The sequence below is a fragment of the Capsicum annuum genome, chromosome 10 (assembly GCF_002878395.1).
Source record: "Capsicum annuum cultivar UCD-10X-F1 chromosome 10, UCD10Xv1.1, whole genome shotgun sequence".
In the NCBI taxonomy this organism is placed as follows: Eukaryota; Viridiplantae; Streptophyta; class Magnoliopsida; order Solanales; family Solanaceae; genus Capsicum; species Capsicum annuum.
In genome coordinates, this window is record NC_061120.1 from 192,557,172 (window position 1) to 192,576,746 (window position 19,575).

The 19,575-nt window shown below is 28.0% G+C and overlaps 1 protein-coding gene across 1 annotated transcript; it reads left to right on the plus strand.

The window, feature by feature from the left end:
- The first annotated feature begins 6,253 nt into the window (after positions 1-6,253).
- Positions 6,254-8,142, plus strand: LOC107843463 (glycerol-3-phosphate acyltransferase RAM2). The gene has a single exon (XM_016687770.2). The coding sequence runs from the start codon at positions 6,388-6,390 to the stop codon at positions 7,921-7,923; it is 1,536 nt and encodes a 511-aa protein (XP_016543256.2). The 5' UTR covers positions 6,254-6,387; the 3' UTR covers positions 7,924-8,142.
- Positions 8,143-19,575: the final 11,433 nt, after the last annotated feature.

Genomic DNA, 19,575 nt, shown 5'->3' on the forward strand with positions numbered 1-19,575 from the left:
ACTACGTACCTAGTTTCGCTCGTTCCGTTTTTGTTGTTATATTTTGGAAAAAAGTAGTTAAAAGCATCCCTCTTGCACAAAAGATTAATCATATTAAAAGTAGAAGGGTAAATCCAAACCATTTTATCAATGGATTACATATATGTTAAATTAACATAGAAACACACCGCAGATTCATATAAATCAAGAACACCTTTAAATTAACGAAATATGCAAGAAAAAAGGTGCGTACCTTTGGCCACCATTGAAACACGTAATCGAAGACGAACGAGGCTGAGTCTTCCTCTCCTTTGCTTATGATCGCTGGCAACTTATGGGAATACATCTTATATTAAAATTAGGAGAGCGGACCTAGCCTTATATTTATAGGCTTAAAAACCTTAACCTAATGCAACCCCCATTATGGGCTCACAAGCCTACTACAGGCCTACACTATTGTCAGCCCACACCAATAAGATGAAATGGATACAGACTCATATGGAATCCGCATGAATACACGGTCTGTGTCTTGTGCACCAACTAATAACATTATTCTGTTTTACTTTAACGTAATAAAAAATTAATGTTAAGTCTACATAAAATAAATAATTCCAACATTTTCCCACTTGGTCAATGTTAACTTTTAAAGAAAAGTTTTGGAAAACTTATTTTTATGAAAATGACTCTTAGGCTTAATAGACAGTGGCCATAAACATTTAGTGGTGGAAAGCTATCTCCAACATAGTTCAGTCAAGCAAAACATCACTATTGAACTGCAGCAGTACTTGCATCAACCAAAGACACAAGACCATTCCATAATTACTAACACTGAAAGTTTTGTAGACATAAACAAAATGATGTGGTAGTGTAGCAAGAAATAACCAACATGAACTCCAAATCGATGCTATTTCATTGTTAGTCCTTCGAATGATTTTTCATAGTAATATGTACGCTTAAAATCAACATGCGTACCATTAAAAAATCGTCACTGCGATTTTCTGTTACAATATGTGTGAGCACTAAAACAACTTGTGTTCTACCAAAAAATCTTGATTTTCAAGGTTCAATATGTGCAACATATTACATGATGCAACAACCAAAAAATTCACAAGGTAGAATGATATACCATATATATCTCTAAAAGAAAGATCCAATAAAATAACAATATGATCTTATCAATATGAGACATAGCCAACACGTAAGGCAAAAACCTTAATATAATAAATCAATATTAAAGTGTTCACAATAATAAGCAACAACATAAAAAGTGAGATGAACTTACTCCCACTGATCTTGAGATAGATGCAATGATCAATCTTGTTCTCCACATATCTCATAAAAGTGATAATTTTCTCGAACTTCAAGTACCACTATCGAAAAGCTTGCTCCAAGTCATAGATGTATTTCTTCAACTTACACACGAGATGCTCACTGCCTTTACAAAAAAAAATTTGGGGGTTGTTGCATGTAAACTTCTTCATTAAGATTGATGTAGCTCAAGATTAAAGGATCTCATGTGTTGCCTAGTCTCTTCGTATCTACCATAGTACTCACCCCTTCGATCAGACCTCACCTTTTTCATGACCTTTCTCAGTTGTTTCTCTACTTCAGTTTTAACTACTTTGAATATTTCAAGAGAATCTGATTTTTCTTTAATAAAAATAATAATCATATCGAGGAAAGTCATCAATAAAGATGATAAAATAACTTGAACCACATATTGTAGTAGAATACAAACCACTTATGTCTGTGTGAATGATTTTCAACAAATCAGAACTACGAGTAGCATTCCTTTTTTTTTAGTCAACTTTCCTCTAATGCAATCAATACATGTTTCTATGTTCCCAAAATCAAGAGAAGGTAAAATATTAGACTTAACCAATTTATTAACTCTATCCTTAGAGATATGACCTAAACGCCTATGCCACCATATGCTTGATTTTTCGTTTAAAATTAATTGTTTAGACCCAATAATTTAAGAATTAAAAAAATTGTATTCAAAATCAAAAGTCAACAAAAAGAAAATTTTAAACAAACCATCAGATAGGATTCCATACCAACAACTCGAGAGTTCAAAAGTAAATTAACTTTTTCATTAAGAGAATTAAAACCATAACCAAATTAAATTCATTCATTAGACCCCAAGTTTCAAACTTACTGGATACAAGATACTTTTCTTCCACTTGGGCAAGAAATCTTTTGGCATCGATTGTTTCAGGCAAGCCATTTTTTGAGGTGTTCAACAATCAACCTCCTAATGACAAGGATGCATAACCTATTAGATCTCTCCCACTTAGTATAAAATTCTTTTTCAGCAGCTATACTAAAATCAGTGAGAGTTGGAGGATCATCCTCATGCAAGGGTTGATCTATGTCAGTCATGCCCTAAGCAAATTCAATATCTTCTTTTCATCACTTAAAGTTAGAGTTCGGCAGAACTATAGCCTCAGTATTGTTATTGTTCAAATAAATAGTAACTTTTCACAACATAACATGAATGAATTTATCAAAGTAGTAAGGCATAAGAATAATAATCTTATCACAACAATGAGTCCCGCAGCATCAATAAGTAGCCCACCTTTGGGCAGGGCAAGAAAATATTTTGAATATTAGAAACCTATCCCCTTTGGGCAGATAAATTTACTAAAATCAAATTACCTTTACATAATAGGCCTCATCACAATACTAATTTAAAACACACAATAAATCTCTTTTGGGCAGATCATTGTACGTTTTAACTTAGTGATATCCCTCGAAATGGATTAAACAAGTCTCGTAAAGCAAAGAAAATAGGTCACTTTGGTGTACACTATTTACCCTAATTTACAAAACAAATTCAATCTCAGGGATTCAATGTCATGACTTAATTTGCTCATGTGACACAGTAAGTAACCGCACAATTAAAAATATTATAAATTTGATTTAGTTACAATGAAATCAAATTCAAATAGAATAAATAAATAAATAACAATTCGACATCATTTATAAACAATAGCTTAAATTTTTTTAAAAAAAATTATAAAATAAATACCTTTTTATAGTATTTAATCTAATTATATAGAACTAAATAAATGAATAAATATTTAATAACATAGCCGCCAGAACATATTCTTAAGAAGATTTTAGTTTAGCCAACTTTACTTCAGTCAATATAAAAAAATAAATAAAATTAACACTATGTAAACAAGAAATGCAGCGGAAAAATACTTGGATAATGTACATCTTTAATAGAATCTTTCTCAAGATCATTTTTGGGACACAAGTGTAAGATTAACTTATCACCTTCCACCACAGGACATCTCCGGACTTATAATTTTTCATCTGAAATCTTTTCAAATGATGCCTCTCCTAGATCTTTCATATCAAACACTTTGTTCAATGAATGCTTAGTTTCATGCAACAATCCCAAATTCAAGTCATTCATTCCATACCACACTTGTAAGTCATTCATTTCATACCACATCATATCCATATGTTATTCAAAAACAGGATAATGACCACCCAAAATATTTAAACATCACATGAGGAGTTCTTATTTTAAAACACATGAAAACTTATGCAAACTACTCCTTTTCAATATATTATGTGATCATCTCTTTCAATCACATGTCAATTCTTTATTAGAAAACATGAGCATTTGTAAATCAAGAAAAAACTCCTCTTATTCGTTCATAAAATAATAACAATTCATCACATTGTTAGGATAATGAATTTCATAACAAGAGAGATAATCACTCAAATCATGTTCTCATATAACTTTTCAAATTAATAACACATGTACACATGAAAACAATTCAAGTTTAGGAAAAACAACCCCATAATTTATATAAGATTTCATCATAAAATGGGACTTACAATGCAGGCTCTTCAACAATTTCAAAATTCATCTCATGTACGAAATTAAATACCTTAAATGCTTGTTTAATTGATAAATTTATGTCCACGCAGTTTAGGATAGTCCCACATACAAGAAATTTTGCATTTTAAGATTCAACTATTCTGGTTATCCTTGTAACACAGTAGAACCTATATACTTTAGAATGAGCTGGATAACCAATGAAAAAACAACGTGAGGTTCTAGGTTCAGTTTTCTTTTCTTAAGGGTTATATATTTTTACCTCCGCAAGACATCTCCAAACTCAAAAATGATTTAAACTGATTTTTCTATTAGCCCACAGGAAATAGTGATTCATATATTAATCATACTATAGAACCCGAATTAAATCCTCTCATTAACTTACAGAAAGCACACATTACTGTGCAATAATATTACCAAAGTCTAATTCGAAATCCCATCAAATTCCTACGAGAACCTTTTTTATTGAAATTACAGCTCCAGACAATTTTCTTTTAAAATAAACAGCATTCCGTAGATTAATTTCCATATTTTCACATCAAACAGAAACAAATATTCCATTACCCACAACAATAATCCTCAGAATCCAAAAAATACGGCACAATTTCTAAAAATCAAATCCAATTGATTTGATTTCTCCACTTTCTCAAATCCAATTGATTAGGCTATCGCCTGACTCTTAATCATTTGTACACCTTTTGAGATGTTCCAAGTCAGTTAGACCACATGAAAAACAAATATTGTCACAAAATAATTTTAGCAGTAAACTTGAGAAGAACTTGATATCTTATGACATTGTGGAGCCTACAAATAAGTATTTTGTTTAACAATCTATGTCTAATCTGGTACTCTATCTACAACGTATGTTAAGCCAGTGCAATTATTAATCGAATAGTTGCAAGTAAAGGTGTTAACAAGCTTTATATGTTCAAGCTACATGTATTATCGCATGAGCTTAAAGGTGTGCCGAAACTTGGCTTATAAAATTTTTGCACGACTCAAGCTACAATTCAACTCAACAACAATGGATTCCTACAATTTCTCAAACACATGCTTTTTCTAGTAAAACAAATTTCTGATGATATCAACAACTTTCACTTATTTCATCTTTCACGACTTTACCAATTATTCAAAGAACCAATAAAATTTGAAAAAAAGTTGCATTAAGAGCAGATTATAATCCAAAAAAAAAAAAAACAAAGATCCATAGACATTCCAAATAATCTATCTAGTAACCATCTCAATACTAAACCAGTTTTCTTTTAAATATTGCAGTCTATTAAGCAAGGGACAATGAAGATTCATATAAATTTGATCCAAATCAATCTACGAGCTGTATCGATTTTCAACTTTAATAGATCACGTCATATTTGCTTAGTCATAACATCAATTAACACCTCTACTTCGACACTTTATCATCGAAAAATACAGCGAAAAAGAAAATTAAATTACAATCATATTGAGGTTCTCGAAAAATACATCATATAGTATTAAGTCATAGGGTTCAAGATCTATGTGAAAAGCTCTCGATACCAAGTGTTAAATTAACATAGAAACACACCACAAATTCACATAAACCAAAAACACCTATAAAGTAACGAAATATACGAGAAATAAGGTGCGTACCTTTGGCCGCCATTGAAATACTAATCGAAGACGAACTAGGCTGAGTCTTCCTCTCCTTTGCTTATGACCGCTGGAAGCTTATGAGAATACGTCTTAAATTAAAGTCAGGAGAGGGAACCTAGCCTTATATTTATAGGCTTAAAAGTCTTAACCTAGTACACCCTCATTATGGACTCACAAGTCTACTACAGGCCTACACTATTGTCAGCCCACACCAATAACATGAAATGTATATAGGATCATATGAAACCGCATGAATACACGACCTGTGTCTTGTCCACCAACTAATAACATCAGCCTGTCTTACTCTAACGTAATAGAAAATTAATATTAAGTCCACATAAAATAAATAATTCTAATAATATATAATTCACTCATTCACACGGGAGCTTCGTTAATTAATGTACTACAACAAATATAAGATAATTAGTCAAAAATAGAGGTATGAGCGACTTAAATTAAAGTACATATAGTGGGTGGTGGAATTAAGATATTTTATTTAGTAAAACCAACGAAGTCAATTTGTAAATTAACCCTTTTGTTTTTTTTGCGGTACGCGGACCAGTCAAAGGAAATAACGTTAATTTAGTTCTCTCTTCCATTGAAATATAAACTTGTTAGTTTAATGAATTAGAGTAAGAGTTCACAATTGTTAATTCTCTTTTCCTAGGCTTAACTAACCTGCCTTGTGCTGCTTCATTAAAATTATTCGAAGAAGAATTAATAAGGGTAATTTAATTCAACAATTTGTGTCAATTATGCTACAAGGTTGTTACTAACTTACTTTTGAATCTCCTGAGGTCATTCTCCTTAGAGACCTATAAATCTTACATGCCTTCTTTGTTTTAAGCCATTGTTCTCAGCTTACATAGTCAAGCTTGACTAAACACAAAAAGCAAATTTCAAGCATATTATAGCAAATTAAAATGGGGATAACAACATTTCCCACTATTGAGAAGTGCACATTGGAAGGGCGAGAAAAAGATACAGTAGTAGCTGACTTGGATGGAACTTTATTACGTAGTAGAACCTCCTTTGCTTATTTTGCATTGGTAGCTTTCGATGTTTGTGGGGTCTTGAGGTTGATGTTTCTTCTCTTAGTTTCACCTCTTATCGGATTCCTTTACTATTTCATCTCGGAGTCTGCTGGAATCCAAGGTATTATCTTTGCAACTTTTGCAGGGATGAAAGTTTCTGATACAGAATCGACTGCACGTGTTGTGTTGCCAAAGTACTATTCCGAGGACCTTCATCCTGAGTCTTTGAGAGTGTTCTCCTCATGTGGGAAACGTTGTGTTTTGACAGCAAACCCTAGGATTATGGTGGAACCATTTTTGAAGGACTACTTGGGGGCAGATATTGTCATTGGTACTGAGATTGAAACATATAAAGGTAGAGCAACCGGCTTTGTTAGGTCACCAGGAGTTCTTATTGGACAGAAAAAGGCTGATGCTCTTCGAAAAACTTTTGGAGAAAGTCAACCTGAGATTGGCTTGGGTGATCGTGATACTGATATTCCCTTCATGACATTGTGTAAGGAAGGCTACTTTGTGCCGTCAAAACCAAAAGTAAAGGCTCTAACTGCGGATAAGCTTCCCAAGCCCATTATCTTCCACGATGGTCGCCTCGTACAAAAGCCAACACCCCTAATGGCTCTTCTCATCATTCTTTGGATCCCATTTGGCTTTCTGCTTGCTTGCATGCGGATCAGCATAGGATTACTTCTCCCTATTTCTCTTCACTATTACGTATGTTGGCTTTCTGGTATTCGTTTCATCATTAAAGGAGTCCCACCACCTCCTATCAAGAAATCTAAAGACAAAACAGGCATACTCTTTGTTTGCTGTCACAGGACACTTCTTGACCCTTTTTTTCTCTCTGTAGCGCTTGGTCGCCATATCCCAACTGTTTCATACTCTCTTTCACGAATATCTGAGATTATTTCACCTATTAAAACAATTAGACTCACTAGAGATCGAGCATCGGATGCTTCCATAATCAAAAAATTGTTAAAAGAAGGTGATCTTGCAATTTGCCCAGAGGGGACTACTTGTCGCGAACCATTTCTTCTTAGGTTTTCATCATTGTTTGCTGAGTTAACAGACGAGATCGTGCCAGTGGCACTGGAGAGTAAGACGAGCATGTTCCATCCCACTACTGCAAGAGGTTGGAAAGGGATGGACTCGTTTTACTTTTTCATGGACCCTAGTCCGATTTATAAAGTTACATTCTTGAACAAGTTGTCCTCTGAGCTCATTTGCAAGTTTGGGAAGCCAAGTCATGAAGTTGCTAACTACATACAAAGGGCCATTGCTACAACTCTTTCTTACGAGTGCACTAATTTTACCAGGAAGGATAAGTATCGTGCTCTTGCTGGAAATGATGGCACGGTTGCGGAGAAGGGAAGACGAATTAAGGCTAAGAAATTGGCATCATATTCATATGACAAGTTGGTTCGCTAAATGGAATAAAACAGCCCAAGGGGATTTGGCTCCTCTACATTTCCCCCAAGTTTTTATTTTGTTTGATGGCGTATGTCATAGTTCAAAAGAATGGATAAGATTTAATTATTCTAAAGTAAATTTTTAACCATAATTTAGATAATAAATACATTATATATTTAGTTTAACAATATATTATCTGGTTCATAGAAATAACAACAAAAATCTTTTCTTCCTAAATTTTTCCTACCCATGTCCATCTTTTAGTTTCTATTTAAATTATGTTATGAAATATAAAGTAAGAATAAATAGAGAGAAGAAAGGATGATAATGTGTTATGAAATATAAAACAAGAATAAATAGAGAGAAGAAAGGAGACTTCTTTAATATGAGAGATCATAAGATTCTTAAGCAATGAACAAAACCCCTCTATTTATAGGTGAAAATACTCCTAGTTTCTCTCTAAAAAATAGATACTTCATATCCTAAAAGATATCAAATAGATCTTGATAGATCTTATTTATATTCTTGATAGATATTCACTATAATGTAAATACATTCATAACAAATTAACTTTTTTATTGCATTTTAGGGACTTTCTCTTTAATAATTACTAGCTATTTTATTTTCTTTAAAATAGGCGAAATAAAATAAAAGAGTCAATAATTTCCCCTATTTTATTTCATCTATGTCCCCTTACTTTATTTCACCTATTTTAAAGAAAATAAAATAAACAATGCTAAAGAAAAAGTTTCACAAAAAAAGGCACAAAAAAAGGCAATAAAAAAATTAATTTAGAATACGAGAGATAAATATTTCTTTCATTTTTTCCCCATTTTATTTCACCTATTTTAAAGAAACTAAAACATCTAATTTTTAAAAATAAATTCCAAGAAAGGTGATAAAAAATTAATCTAAAATAGAAGAGCTGATTATTTCAACTATTTTTTTTTTTTAAATAGCTAATTGTTAAAGAAAAAGTTTCAAAAAAAAAACAAATAATAAAAAAATTAATTTACAAAGAAATTAAAAGATGAAATTCTTGCTTAGGAAAAGAAAGTAGGAAGAGAAAACCCTTTGTTGCTTTATTTATGGATATGTTGCTAAGATTTTGGGAATACAATACTTTTTTAAGCTAAATATATAATGTATTTATTATCTAAACTATAGTTAGAAATTTATTTTAGAATAATTAAATTTTACTCATTCAATTTAAACTATATCATATATCGTCAATTAAGATAGGAACTTGAGAAAAATAAAGTAACTTGAAAAAAATGTAGAAAATGAAAATAGAAAGGAGCCGAATCCAAGTCTAAGACCCCGTTACGATGACTACGGAGGTTATATAGTGGAAATTGATATTAAATGATGTTAGTGTAACTGTACTCTGGTTGTAAAAGCACGCGCACTAAGCTATTAGAAAGTTTGCTCTATTTTAATAGTCTTTTCAATAATCAAGAAATTTTCATTCTTGGTCTAATTTTGTTATCTAATTAGAATTACTAGTCTAGCTACACGTGATTCGCATATGTAACGTTTAATTATTTAAAATTAAATGATTTTATCTAATTGCAGAGATTTTTAATGAAGTGTAAAAGTTTAAATCACTTTTCAAATATTCTCCACACTTTAATATAATATATTATAAATATAAACATATTATTTTAGTGTAAGCACATAAATATTTTACATCATCATTTTTGCGTTTGTCATGCAGTATCTTTTTTTTTTTATTGTCAGAGGCTAAGAGAGAGACATTAATTTGAACCATATTTGTGGTAAAAATTTTCTTAAAATCAAATTTAGTTAATTTAGAATTCTTAAACTAATAAAAAAAATATTAGTTGTCATTAATTTTAATGACTTCTAGTAAGGAAAGGTTTTCCCAAAGTAGTGAAAAGATGATTTTATTTAAAGTAAAGATTTTTAAAAGCCATAGCTTGAACAGACTTTGAAGGAACAACTGCATCTTCAGCTCCCTCAATCACCAAAACTGGTAAACTTTCAACTGTTTTTAGCAGTGCTGTTGCCTTTTCTAGGGCTGTCTCATATGATTGTTTCCCTATCTCATGGAATGCTTTATCCCGATCTTTTCACACATAATGGTGCCTGATTACATACATTAGCAGACAGAATTAGGATTGAAATATGTTACCTATAAAGAGTATAAAGATGCCGAAAGAAGGGACGTGTGGCAAGTACTTCATATTGATGATGAAAATCCATTACACATATATAAAAGGGAATCCTGAACTGTTCAGGGGCTGAACTTCTAAAACTTTTCCACAATGGTTTCAACTCATTCATATCAAAAGTTGAACCCTCATATATACTATTTTTCTGATCATTTATTTTTGAGTGGGGCTAGGAAGAAAAAGCAAAGGAGATGAAGGGCAGATAATCACACAACGTAGAAGCTCCTTGAGCATGAATAAGTATAATAAACTAAATCATCTAATATGTGTGCACAGTCGAAAAAACATCCAAGAAAAGATTGATGAAACTGTTATCTGCCCTATACCTCTTTTTTTTCCTAACTTTCACTGAACACAAAAATAATTAGAAGTAGCACACCCAAAGAGTCCTAATTGAGGAGGCTTTGATTATCCTGCATTTCAGGATACACAAAATGCAGATACGAAATTTATAAGGGACACATTTAGATGTTTCTTGTCGATCAGACTAAGACATAGCCTTGTGACTCATTTTATCTTTCATAGCAACTTTTGGGGCCATATCTTTTGCGCGATTGACAATGAATCTCAATATCGATCCAAGATGATAAAGAGAAATATCTAATTATGCATGAGATCTACAATTAGAGAGCCATGTAAGATATATATCGTGAAAAATATTTGGATGTTTTGATTTAATATAAAGAAAGATCTTCAACCTATCAACTAATTTAACCTCATCTGGGAATACTATCACCAATAAAGTCCCAACAACATTAATTATTCACGATGTCGTTTTTTGCCTGAAGAAAAAATTAATGGATGAAAAGGTACATGAAACTATGGTTTAAATCTGGAATTCAAAGGGCTCAATTCTTTTCTCTCTCAATATACTTTCTGACTTTTTTTTTCCTTAACCACGGAGTCTTCAAATTAAAAGACTCCCAATCTTAAACTACCATGAAAAGAAGTGATTGGAGAGATTAATCTCCTTAAGCAGAATATAGGTGTGAAATCTAAACAACTACTAATAATATAATGAATAAGGTTATAATGATCTAGACGATCAAGAGCAGAACATAAAATTAAAGTTAATATTTGAATCAATAATCATGTATTTGAAAATAATGTGTATATATCTGATAAGGTGTTGAATAAGGTCAGAGCAGAGTGAGGCAAAAGAATGAAAAAATAACAATGTTAATATTTGAATTATCTACAATAGATTCAAAAAGAAAAAAATATTTACTTGACTTACTTTTATCTCCACTTTTCTTTTGGTTACAATAAAACAAACAACACCAGAATTGAAGAAGAGCTACAACAATATTAAAAAGACAATTAGTAAACTAATTAGATAAATAGAGTTCAGTTGACATACTAACCTCAACTGTGTTGAACTTAAGCCGAGCTTCCTATGGCGCACAAACTTAAAGTGATTGATACCACTCCTTATATTTGAGCATAACGCTCACTGAGCATGCGTACATCTGAAATAGGCACACCATTAAAATAAATTAAAAGTTACATGATGTTATATATAATCTAAGGGGTCGTTTGGTTGGAAAATAAGTTATGTTGGGATTAGTTATACTAAGATTAGTTATATTGAGATTAGTTGTTCAAGGATAAGTTATCCTGGTATTATTTTTTTAGTGATTATTTGTTTGTGGTACTAAAAATGATATCCATTATATCCTTTCTAAGAATAGATAGTTTGTTTTCGAAAATACCCTTCGCCTTATTTAGCTTGATATTTCATGTTAAGTTACTTATTTTGTCATAAATTCTATAAAATGTTGATAATCCCATTTGTTTTTTTAAAAAAAAAAAAAAGATTCATCATCAAAAAATGTGAAAAGGAATTAATCTCATCTTACATTATTTAGTATCACTAATATTTGAAAAGTTGAATTGTATTTTTTAAAAAAAATAAATTTTCAAACATGTTTAGCTATATATAAAAAATAATTTTTTTATTTAATAATTAAGCATGCAGTAAGTTAGAAAGGGAATGTTAAGATGCTTTAATTACTTGTCCATGATAATTTTTTTAGGAAAAGTAAAAATTTAAAGTAAGATTAATGATTACAAAAAACAAAGACAATAAACCCTTGGATCAATTTTGAATCTGATTGTATAAATAGTTAAGTTCATATAATTGTTCAAATTTATCAAAATGAACGAAAATTTTTATAGTAATTAAAATTTAAATTAGGAATAAAATTATCAAAAAAAATTCATGTAAAGATTATCAAAATCTCACGTTCTCTCTTATATATAGTAGTAAAGTAATATATATATATATACATATATATATACATATATACATATATATATATATATACACCCAGAGTGAGAGAGAGAGAGAGAGAGATGTGTGTGTATATATATATAGACACATATTAAGCCCATACAATTGTTCAAATTTATCAAAATGAGCGAAAATTTGTAAAGTAACTAAAATTTAAATTAGGGATAAAATTGTCAAAAAAATTAATGTAAGGACTATCAAAATCTCGCGTTCTCTCTTATATATAGTAGTAAATTTATATACATATATATATACTAGCTTAACCACACGTGTCTCGCACGTGTAATGTTCGATTATTTAAAATTAAATGATTTTGTATAATGCGGAGATTTTTAATAAAGTGTAAAGTTCAACTCACTTTTCAAAAATCTTTCATACTTTAATATAATAATGTAAACATAAACACATACACATATATGTTTTACCAGTTTCAAGTGGTTGATGAATTATCACTTTTGCGTTTGCGTACCTCTTTCCCTTGTTGCCACAGGCTAAGAAAGACGCATCAATTTGAACCATATTTATGTTACGATTATTTTTTATATATATTTAAAATCTTTCCTTATTTTTAAAGTCAAACATGTGCAAAATTATTGCTTACAATCTTATTACGTGCTTTAAATTTTTAAAAATCTGGTACTTCTTAATTTTTTCTTATTCTAATAATTTTATATTTATTTTTAGATTTTTTAAATCTTCTTAAAATCTAATTTAGTTGATTTAGAATTATTAAACTAATGAAAAAAAGTATCCACTATCATTAATTTTGATGACTTCTAATAAAAAAAGGTTTTACCATAAATATATTTAATTAATTTTTAATTCATAAATTAAGAAAAAATATTGAAATTCTGATGACTTCTAATAAGGAAAGATTTTTATCATAAATATATTTAATTAATTTTCAACTCTTAAATATTAGGAAAAAATAGTGAAAAGACGATTTTCTCTAAAGCAAGAACTTTTAATAAAGGACAAAAAGTTCAAACAATATTTCTAAGGCCCTTCACACTATCAATATTACTAGTTTAGCAGTACGCACCTCGCGCGTGTATCTCACTTTATTGAGTTCAAACGTTACATTAAATAAGATATTTATTTAAATAATAAAGATGAATACAAAAATTAAATTCAACATTTTTTTGGAGAATTTATTTAATTAAACCCAACCTTTATCAAAAAAATTGTTACGCCGATCAACATTCATCTACCACCAGTAAACTATAATAAAAATAATACGATAATAGAGATATCAAAATAATTCAACTAAACTTAACCTTTACATAAAAATATTTTTAAAATAGAGATATAAATACAATACAATTAAATCTAACCTTTATCTAAAAAAAATTCAAAGCCGATTGACATTCATCTACTACCTGTAAATTCTTCTACGATTTGTAAACTACAACAAAATAATATAATAGTGATCACAAAACTTCAATTTTGATGAAAATAATTCTTGTCTGAACTAAAAATTTGACCCTAAAGAATGACTTGAATGAAAATAAAGAAGATATATATATATATATATACACACACATTGAATTCTATTATGTTGATAAAAACAGTGAAGAAGTTGAGGGTTAGAAAATTAAGCATCCACCAATCGAGACATGCAACCGAATCAAGTTAGATAAGAATCAATCATATTTTTTCAATAAGTAAATCGATTTCTTCTCTAGTTTAACAAGCATCTCAATATTTATAGAAGTATTTTCTTAATAGAGTCCTATTTTAGGAGTATTTTTCTATCCTATTTTAGGAGTATTTTTTTAATTGATCAATACGAAAAATTAATAATTGATTCTCCTTCCATATATTTTAGGAGTCTAATTAATAAAATAAAAATAATTAAATAATAAATTGAAGAAAATAGTGAAAAGATTGTTTTGGTTAAATAATAAATATGAATACAATAATTAAATTCAACATCTTTTGGAGAATTAATTTAATTAAACCTAATATTTACCAAACAAATTTCTTAAAGCCGATTGACATTTATCTACCACCTATAAACTGCAACCAAATAATACGATGATAGAGGCATCAAAACAATATAATTAAATCTAACCTTTACACAAAAATTTCCTCAAAGTCGTCCGACACTCATCTACCACCTGTAAACTATAACAAAATAGTACGACAATAGAGATATCAAAATAATACAACTAAACTTTACCTTTATATTAAAAAATTCTCAAAACAAAGATATAAAAAAATAGGATTAAACCTAACATTTACCTAAAATAAATTCTCAAAGATGACCGACATTCATCTACCGCCTGTAAATTCTTCTACGACCTGTAAACTACAACAAAATAATACAATAGTGATCACAAAGCTTTAGTTTTGATGAAAATAATTCTTGTTTGAGCAAAAATTTTGACATTAAAGAATGACTTGAATGAAAACAAAGAAGATATATACACACACGCGTTGAATTCTATATGTTGACGAAATAGTGAAGAAGTTGAGGATTAAAAAATTAAGCATCCACCAATCTAGACATGCAACCTAATCAAGTTAGATGAGCATTAATCATATTTTTTCAATAAGTAAACCAGTTTCTTCTCCAGTTTAACGTGTATCTCAATATTTATAGAAGTATTTCCTTAATATATTCCTATTTTAGGAGCATTTTTCTATCATATTTTAGGAGTATTTTTCTAATTGATATGTACAAAGAAAAATATTAATTGATTATCCTTTCATATATTTTAGGAGTCTCATATATTTTAGGAGTCTAGTTAATACAGTAAAAATAATTAAATAATAAATTTTAAAAAATTGTGAAAAGACAATTTTGTCTAAAAGAGAGCCTTTTAATGAAGGACAAAAAGTTCAAATCACTTTTTTAAGGGTCTTCGCACTTTTAATATATACTAGTTTAGGTGTACGCATCTTACGCGTGTACCTCATTTTAATGAGTTCAAATATTACACTAAATAGAATATTTGTTTAAATAATAAATATGAATATAATAATTAAATTTAGTATCTTTTGAGTATGATGTAAAGATGGGGAATTTATTTATTAAACCTAATATTTACCAAAAATATTTTTAAAAATTGATCGACATTCATCTACCATCTGTAAATTGCAACAAAATAATACAATGATAGAGACATCAAAATAATACAATTAAACACAAAAATTTTCTCAAAGTCATCTAAGACTCATCTACCACCTGTAAACAATAACAAAATAATACGATAATAGAGATATCAAAATAATACAACTAAACCTAACATTTACATAAAAAAATTCCTTAAAGCTGACCAACATTTATCTATCACTTGTAAACTACAACAAAATAATACGATAAAAGTGATATCAAAATAATATAATTAAACTTAAATTTTACAAACAAAAATTTCTCAAAGCCGATCGAGATTCAGCTATGAATTGTAAACTACCACAAAATAACAAACTAATAGAGATATTACGATAATACAATTAAACTTAACATTTACCTAACAAAAAACTTCAAAGCCGACCCACATGCATCTTATATCTGTAAATTAAAATAAAACAATAAGATAATAAAGATATCAAAACGATACAATTAAACTTAGCCTTTATAAAAGAAATTTTTCAAAGTCAACCCACATTCATCTACGACATGTAAACTATAAAAAAAATGATATAATAGTGATCACAAAGCTTCGATTTTGATCCAACTAATTCTTTTCTGAGCAAAAATTTTGATCCTAAAGAATGATTTTGAATGAAAACAAAGTAGATATATATATACACATGTTGAATTCTATTATGTTGACAAAAACAGTGAAGAAGTTGAGGGTTAGAAAATCAAGCATTGACCAATCTAGACATGCAATCGAATCAAGATAGATGAGCATCAATCATATTCTCTCAGTAGACAAACCGGTTTGTTGCCTTGTTTAACGTACATCTCAATAGTTATAGAAATATTTCCTTAATAGAGTCTTATTTTAGGAGTATTTTTCTAATTGAACAGTAGAAAGAAAAATATTAATTAATTCTCCTACCGTATATTTTAGGAGTCCCATATATTTTAGGAAGTCTAATAAAAAGAAAAATATTAATTAATTCTCCTATCATATAATTTAGGAGTCACATATATTTTAGGAAGTCTAGTTAATATAATAAAAAATAATTAAATAATAAATTCAAAAAATAGTGAAAAGACGATTTTGTCTAAAGAAGAGTCTTTTAATGAAGCGCAAAAAGTTCAAATCACTTTTCTAAGAGTCTTCACATTTTTAATATATTATAGATATATTATAATATATTATACATATTAAAAGTGTGGAGAGCCTTAGAAATGTTGTTAAAACTTTTTGCCCTTCATTAAAAGCCCTTACTTTAGACAAAATCATCTTTTCACTATTTTTTCCTAATATTTAAGAGCTAAAAATTAATTAAATATATTTATAGTAAAACCTTTCCTTATTAGAAGTCATCAGAATTTCAATATTTTTTCCTAATTTAAGAGTTGAAAATTAATTAAATATATTATGGTAAACTCTTTCCTTATTAGAGATCATCAAAATTAATGACAATTGATACTTTTTTCATTAGTTTAAAAATTTAAAATCAACTAAATTTGATTTTAAGAAGATTTGAAAATTCTAAAAATAGATATAAAACTATTAGAATAAGAAAAATTTAAGAAGTGACATATTTTTTAAAAGTTTTAAGTAGGTAATAAGAATATAATCAATGATTTTGTAAAGATTTGACTTTAAAAATAATGAAAGATTTTAAATATATAAAAAATAATTGTAAAACAAATTGGTTCAAATTAATGCATCTCTCTGAGCCTGTGGCAACAAGGAAAAGAAGTACTATATGACAAAATCAAAAGTAATGATCCACCAAGTACTTGAAACTTCTGATGGTAAAAGATATATGTGTATATGTTAATGTTTACATTATTATATTAAAGTGTGAAAGATTTTGGAAAAGTGATTTGAACTTTTACACTTTATTAAAAATCTTCGTAATAGGTAAAATTATTTAATTTTGATATATATATATATATATATATATATATATATATATATTCGATAATCTATAATTTATATTTATATAATAGTGAAAACCCTTAGAAAAGTGATTTGAACTTTTTGTCTTTCATTAAAAGTCTTTACTTTAGACAAAATCGTCTTTTCACTATTTTTTTCTAATATTTAGGTGTTAAAAATTAATTAAATATATTTACGGTAATGGTAAAACCTTTCCTTATTAGAAATTATCAGAATTAATGACAACTAATACTTTTTTTATTAGCTTAAAAATTTTAAATCAACTAAATTTGATTTTAAAAAGATGTTGATTTTAAAATGATTTGAAAAATATAAAAATCATGACAAAAAGAGAAAAAAGAAGATCGTAGGTTTGTAAAATTGCAGTAGGTAAAGGAGCAAGTTAGTAAAATTGTAAATAAAGAAAAAAAATCCATGTAAAAAATATAGTAATTGGTGAATTTTTGTTGTAACACTCCTACTATTTAGGATCTTTAGTTTGAGTTGATGTATTTATAGAAAATAATAATATCTAATCTGTATCTATAATCTATAATCTATAATCTATCTATAATCTATAATCTATATTCATATCTATATTTATATTTATATCTATAATATATTAAAAGTGAAAGGCCCTTAGAAAAGTGAATTGAACTTTTTGTCCTTCATTAAAAATTTCTACAATAGATAAAACATCATTTACTAATTTTCATATTTAATAATTTAAAATCACTTAAAAATTAAATGTAATAAATTAGTAGTTCTTTATTTAAACTAGGTAAGAAAACCTAATATTTTTGTATCCTTTTAATTTTGATCACGATCAAAACATAAATGGATTAAACAATTAAATATGTACTGAACTAACCAAGTTAAAGACAAAACAAATTAGAAGTCCTATTTAAGGTAAAATTTGATTATTCAAACAATTATTTGAATAAATTGTAGAAATCTTCATCAAAGGATAAATAAATTTAAAGCCTTATTGCGGTTCTCATATATTTATGGTAGCAAAGCAGGTTTAAACCTAACCCTTTTCTTTACTTTTAAAAAAAAAATCTTGTAATTTTGTATAACTAAAAATAGATTGACTTTAGTTATTTATTTTATTTTTTATTGAAATAATTTATAATCTCATAAATATTTAAGTTTTATTTTAAATCACAAATTTCAAATATATTATTTAACTTTATAGGTCAATTTAAAAAATATATTTATATCTATAGTCTATATATGTATATAATAATAATAATAATAATAATAATAATAATAATAATAATAATAATAATATACTAAAGTGGGACCCCCCTTATAAAAGTGATTTGAACTTTTTGTCCTTCAATAAAAATTATCACAATAGACAAAACTATCATTTACTAATTTTTATATTTAATAATTTAAAATCACTTAAATTTAAATGTAATAAATTAGTAGTTCTTTATTTAAACTAGATAAGAAAACCTAATATTTTAGTATCCTTTTAATTTTGGTTATAATAAAAAACATAAATGAACTAGACAACCAAATTAAATATGTACGAACTGGACAAACCAAATTAAAGATAAAATAAATTAGAAATCCTATTTAAGGTGAAATTTGATTATTCAAACAATTATTTGAATAATTGTAGAAATCTTCATCCTAAAGACAAAATAAATTAAAAGTCCTATTTAAGGTGATTTAATTATTCAAACAAGTATCAATATAGTTGTAGAAATCTTCATTATTTTTGTCTATATAATTTAATGGTTACGTTCTTGACACTTTGAAGTTGTTTTGATTTTCTTATTTAGCCTAATTTGTGTGATTTTTATATGTGTTTTATTGTATTTTGAGATTTTATCCTTCGCTTTTGTTTAAATTAGTTCATATATTATTATTGTAATAATTTATGTTTGCTAGGTTGTGACCTGATTCAAAACAATGCTACGAGACTAAAAAATTTCAAGTAAGCTTCGAAGCTTTATTGTATTTAGAAAATAAAATAAAATATTTTAATTTTTTGATTCATAAGATGCACACGTTTACTTTCAGTTTAAATTCACTATTTTTAAGTGTTGCTTTGATTTTTTTCTAAACCTAATTGTGTAACTTTTTGTGCATATGTTGTGTTATTTTGAGATTTTATACTTAATATTTTTTAAATTGATTTATATTATTTAATTGT